This window comes from Lactuca virosa, chromosome 2 (assembly GCF_052849685.1).
Source record: "Lactuca virosa cultivar CGN04683 chromosome 2, Lactuca_virosa_CGN04683_v6, whole genome shotgun sequence".
Classification (NCBI taxonomy): domain Eukaryota; kingdom Viridiplantae; phylum Streptophyta; class Magnoliopsida; order Asterales; family Asteraceae; genus Lactuca; species Lactuca virosa.
The window spans coordinates 277387647-277393870 of record NC_136427.1 but is presented as its reverse complement, the minus strand read 5'-3'; the positions used below and the strand labels follow the sequence as shown (position 1 = coordinate 277393870).

General features: G+C 37.1%; 1 protein-coding gene across 1 annotated transcript; it reads left to right on the top strand.

The window, feature by feature from the left end:
- Nucleotides 1-808: 808 nt before the first annotated feature.
- LOC145161163 (G-type lectin S-receptor-like serine/threonine-protein kinase At4g27290) lies at nucleotides 809-4147 on the top strand. Its single transcript, XM_079080635.1, has 7 exons — nucleotides 809-2097; nucleotides 2259-2420; nucleotides 2532-2680; nucleotides 2806-3016; nucleotides 3109-3346; nucleotides 3434-3584; nucleotides 3836-4147. The coding sequence occupies exons 1-7, from the start codon at nucleotides 825-827 to the stop codon at nucleotides 4118-4120; spliced, it is 2469 nt and encodes an 822-aa protein (XP_078936761.1). The 5' UTR covers nucleotides 809-824; the 3' UTR covers nucleotides 4121-4147.
- Nucleotides 4148-6224: the final 2077 nt, after the last annotated feature.

Here is a 6224-nt window from a genome sequence, read left to right as displayed (position 1 = left end):
AAATAAAAAAGGAAGAAATGTATTTATTGCAATTTAATATCATATATATGATATTTAATATTTTAAAGTATATGATTTTAATTTTAAAAATTGAAATAAACCAAAAATTGAAAAACGGATAATATTTATTTAAAAAATGCCACAAAATGACAAGTGTCAAAATTCATGAGAGAATGACATGTGGCAAAAAAATCTTCAATTATTAAGGAGGATTTTATTTTTAAATTTATAATTATTTTTAAAAATATAATGATGATGATATGGAAATGTATTAAACTTTGTAGGATTTAATGAAGTTTGACCGTTAAAAAGTAAAACTGAATAAAAAGAGAAAATGTTGATTTAGCGGTAATAAGGGGCGGACGCAGAAATTTATAGTAGGTGTTGCTGATGCAAGAAAAATACTAGGTTAAAAAAGTTGAAAAATCGAAAAATTTTCCACTGCATAAAGGGAAAATAAGTGTTGCCGACCGTTACATATCCGTCCCTGGCGGCAATTCATTGAACTTCTTAGAATTCAATAGACGGTGGATTTAGCTCAATATTTTTATAGTGGCGATGATAAAATGTAATTAATTGTATTCCCAAAAAGTCAAAGGTAACCTCATGACCGACGTAGCATCTAGATTGTGGGGTGTGGTGCTGGTGTCGTCGACCAAATGCAAGCTCAAGTGTAAGTCCAAATTTTGGAGTAAAATGTTGGAGAACCACAAATTAGGTCAACCCTTACCCCCACAGCCTTCTTTGACAAAATGAATATAAATAAATTAACAATTTGCAATTGAAGAAATGAAGTACGTAACAATTTTCCAAAGAAAACTTCAATGGAGATCCTTCATTATTTCTTATTTTTTGGTCTCCTCATGTCCGATTTGGGCATTAGTAGGGCACAAGACACCATAGCAGCTAATCAAACTCTCAGTGACGGGCAAACCCTTGTTTCAGCTGATGAAATGTATGAACTCGGGTTTTTCAGTCCTGGAAACATTACAAACCGCTATTTGGGCATATGGTACAAGAACAAATCCCCACCGAGAGTGGTGTGGGTTGCTAACAGAGAGAAACCAATAACGGATACGTCAGGTGTCTTCAAAGTTGACACCAACGGAACCCTATTGGTTATGGCAGGTAGCAACAACACCACTGTCTGGTCATCTAACCCTGGCCCGATATCTCTCACAACCATAAATCCGGTGGCACAACTTTTGAACCCCGGAAATCTGGTTGTGAGAACAGCTGGTCAGGGAAGTTTCATCTGGCAAAGTTTTGATTACCTTGGAGACAAGTTGCTTCCCGGGACAAAATTAGGGAAGGACCTGGTCTCTGGGTTTGAGTGGCGGTTAACGTCATGGAAGAGCCTCGATGACCCTTCACCTGGCCTGTATGTAGGGTTCGTGAATACAAACGGGTTCCCACAGGTGTTCATAGAAAGAGATTCTGTTCCTTTCTCGAGGTTTGGACCATGGAATGGTCTTACGTTCAATGGGATTCCTAGTCATATTTCAAACTCCATATACACACACGACTTTATTATGAATGATAAAGAGGTGTACTATAGGTTCACACTTGTTAATAGTTCAGTCGTGACCCACATCTACTTAACTCCAGATGGCATCCCGTTACGAATGAACTGGAATGAACGAACACAGATGTGGTTCCTATACTCGAGCGCGAACATTGACATGTGTAGCCGTTTCGGACTATGTGGTTCATATGGAAGGTGCAACCCGAATAACTCACCTCTTTGTAGTTGTATGGAAGGGTTCGAACCACGAAACCTAGAAGAATGGAGTGCCTCCCAGTGGTCAAGTGGGTGTCGCCGTAGAACAGCTTTAGGTTGTCCGAATGGAGATGGCTTTAGAGTGTTTAAAAACGTTAAAATGCCAGACACTCGGCGTGCATGGTTCAATAGGAACATGACACTTGGTGAATGTAAGACAGCATGCAAGCAAAATTGCTCGTGTAACGCGTATGCGAATATTGATATTCGAATGAATGGAAGCGGATGCTTGCTGTGGTTCGATGATCTAATGGATATCCGAACAGTTGATGAAAGCCAGGACCTTTACGTGAGAATGGCTGTCTCCGACTTGACAAGTAAGCTGATTTTCATGATAATATATAAACAACTTTCAAAGGTCCAGTTGGGTTTTTAATGTGTATTTTTTTTAATAATCTTACCTGTTCTTTCAACTAATAACAGTTCATGTTCGTTCAAGGTTTCAAACATTATTAACTTGTTATAGTTTTGCTAATAGTTCCATCAATCCCGGAATTAACCTACAGATCTGGTTCCAAAAAAAAGAAGCAAACAACCATAGTGGTAGTGTCGATTTTATCTAGTCTTGTTATGGTGATCTTGATTTTAGCAATCTTGTATGGTTGGAGAAAAAAGAAACGAACCCAAGTGAAAATACCAGGTAATTCTTTGATTATATATACAGGAAGTGTCAGATATAATAATTTGAAATGTGAATCATTTATTGACATATATTAGTTTGGTTTGTTATTACCATTTGCTGATGTACCAGTGCAAACTATTGATGAAGAGTATATCATGGAGAGCCAAGATGATGATACAGAGTTAACGTCTTTTAGCCTGACTACCATATCGAAATCCACTAATGATTTTGCAAATGACAAAAAACTCGGACAAGGTGGTTTTGGTCCAGTTTACAAAGTAAGACAGTTTAGGAAGCTACCCGTATTTCTTTTTATTCTCATAAACGTTTCATTGATTTATACTTGTAAAACAAATCTAACTTTTTTGTTCAATATCTGAAATTAATACCCTTTGATCTTTAGGGTGTGCTCGATGATGGACGAGAAATAGCTGTGAAACGATTATCCAAAACTTCAAGACAAGGTCTTGGAGAGTTTAAAAATGAAGTTAAATTCATTGCTAAACTTCAACATCGAAATCTTGTAAAGCTTTTGGGATATTGCATTCAAGGAGATGAAAACATGTTAATATATGAATACATGCCTAACAAAAGTCTGGACTCATTCATATTTGGTACAACTTTACTTTCTATGACACATGTTTCTTCACCTTCCTTTCAATTTTTTTTCATAATGTAAATCATACCAATAACTTATATTGGGCAGATAAAATCAAAAGTTCGATACTAGGTTGGTCAGATCGTTTTCACATCATTCATGGGATTGCTCGAGGACTCCTTTATCTTCATCAAGATTCACGATTTAAAATTGTTCATCGAGATCTTAAAGCAAGCAACATTTTGCTGGATGTTGACATGAATCCCAAGATATCAGATTTTGGTCTCGCAAGAATGTTTACAGAACATGAAAACGAAGCAAATACAAACAACATAGTTGGAACTTTGTAAGAATCCATTAGTTAACCATGCAACTTTCTTTATATACATATATATTTTTCAAGACATTTAAATCTTTACAAATTTTCCTACAGGGGTTATTTATCACCGGAGTATGCTTTAGATGGAATTTTCTCCGAAAAATCAGATGTCTTCAGTTTTGGTGTTCTAGTAATGGAAATAGTAAGTGGGAAAAAAAATAGAGGATTCTCTCATGAGAATGAGAGCGATAATCTTCTTGCACATGTAAGTTTTATTTAACTCAATACGGAAAGGATTTCCACTAACCTATATATGAGTGTTGTGTCATTTACCGCATAATGAACGACTTAATGGACAAAGTTGGGAAAATGAATTAGACTTTCTCCATTTAGTTATAATTTGTTAATAATATATTTTTATTTTCTTCTATTTCCCTAATAGTATTATTTTCTCAAATGTTTTTTAGATATTTTTATCTATATACATTTAATTTTATTTTATCTATATACATTTAGGCATGGAGACTCTTTGAAGAAGGTATGGCTGTGGAGTTGCTTGGTGTGCATATGCGTAACACATTTGTAGCCTCTGAAGTACTTCGGTCGATACATATCGGTCTTTTATGTGTACAACATCATGCAAATGACAGACCAACTATGTCATCTGTGGTTTTGATGTTTGGTGAAGAAGGTGTATTGCCTCGACCTAAACAACCTGCATTTTTTGCCGAAGGGAGTGTGCCTCAACATTATCTTGTTTCCAATAATGGCGTCACGATGACAACATTAGAACCTCGATAACTAGTTTTATACCCTCCATGTTGGGTATAAAGTTGTATTGAATTATCAAAATAACATACATATGTTTTTATTTTGTAACGTTCGTTTCCATTAACGGTTTCTATATAGAGACAATAAATAATAATTGATTATTATACTAGTAAAGACGAAATTTGTACAATTGGCAAGTGGGTTAGTTAACAAAAAAAGGCTTTAAGTGAGTTAGTTAACAAAAAAAGGCTTTATATAAAGGTATAAGGGGTTATATAATAATATAAATAAATATAATAATAATAAATATAACAATATTATGGAACATATATAGTCTAGGGTTTAATTTGTAATTTTCGGAAATCAATTTTGAATAAGAATTGTGTTTGGGGTTAACTCTGTCAACATGAAAAAGACCAGGGACCATTTCTGCCTGCAAATAGAGATTCTTTGAAAGGAAAACGATCCTAGCCTCTTCTAAGATTGTCCTTGTCCATTAAAAGCCAGTTGTTCCACACCTTGAGCTTCGAGAGAGAGAGAGAGAGAGAGAGAGAGAGGGAAAGGGAGATGGAAAGATGAGTTCTTGTCCTTATCGCTACTGGAAAGAAAACACATTGGTTTGGCTGTTGTTAATCCGACCTGAAGATTTGACAAAGGCCTAAGCCTACTTTATTGATCTCTATGGGAGTTCAGTCGCAAGCACACAAAAACAAAAAATCATATCAAGAGAGAGAGAGAGAGAGAGAGGGAGAGAGTGAGAGAGATAGAGAGTCTCATGCACATAAAAGCATAAAATCATATCGAGAGAGAGAGAGAGAGAGAGAGAGAGAGAGAGAGAGAAAGGTGATTTTCTGTTTTGTGTGCGTGCGACTGAGAACACCTTTAGAGATCAACGGAGTAGGCTTAGGCCTTTGTCAAATCTTCAGGTCGGATTAACCAACAACCAAACCAATGTGTTTTTTTTTTCAGTAGCGAAAAGGGCAAGAACCAGGAGAGAAATCGAGTATGGGATGAAAGCAATTAGAGAGATCGAATAATGTAATGAAGATGGAGGTCCGGTTGACAGTGATACTCAGCGAAAGTATTGAAAATAAGAAGCTTGGAATTCGTTTATAGGGATCACTCCATCAACAACTGCTCCCTCGAATGATCTCTGACTGCAGAACCGCTACAACCCGCACTATCAAATACCACAAATGATAACCCATCAATAACTAGCTCCTGACTCACACCATAGTACGATTTAGGGTAAAAGACCTTTTTACCCTTCCTCAAACATGGCCCAAGACTAAGGCCTAAACTAAAAGACCAAAAGCCCAAGATCCAAAATAATCCTCTAAGCCCCAATTATGACCCAATTTTTCAAATTGGGCCCAATCCCTTTCATGAACTTCACTCAAGAAAATCCAGCAAGACAAAAGCCCAAACCATAAAATCCAGATGGCCCAACATGGCCCAAGGCAAACTGAGTCTATAACCGAAGCCCAAATAATGAAGCCCACTCTAGTCGCGTACGCGGGGCGTACACCGGAGGTACGTTTAGTGTACACGAGACCTCGCATTGACCAAGATACGGGGAGGCTGACCAAGTGCGCGGGGCGTACCTCGCAGCTCCAAAAGTCCAATGTGTGCTTAATGGCTTAAGCACTTAAGCCCAAATTATGGATCCATGACTCAAAAGTGTTCCAGAACCATAAAGTCTCAAACTTTAAGACTTTGGTCGTCCAAAAAGTCCTTAATACATGGTCTTAATCCATTAAGACCTTCCACAAAGAACATGGAGCCAAAATAACTCAAGGGACCTCATTTTTATGACTAAGGACCCTTCCTAGGGTCTAGAAGGACATCTCAAAACATCCAAAACATGTCATGCTCAAGATGGAGCATTAGGGACCAAGAAGAAGCATAAAAAGACCCAAACATGAGATTTAACAAATAAACCACAAAGGTATGACCTTTATACCTTTAAATGATGGAGAAGGGGGCCAACCTGATCCAATCGTTGCTTGAAGCTTCCAAGCTCCTTGATGCACTTCTCCTTCCTCTAAATCACCAAGAATACACTTTAAGGCTCATAATCACACTCTAGAGGGTTAGGGTCTTGCGAGAACGGTTCTAAGACTTTGGAGGCTGA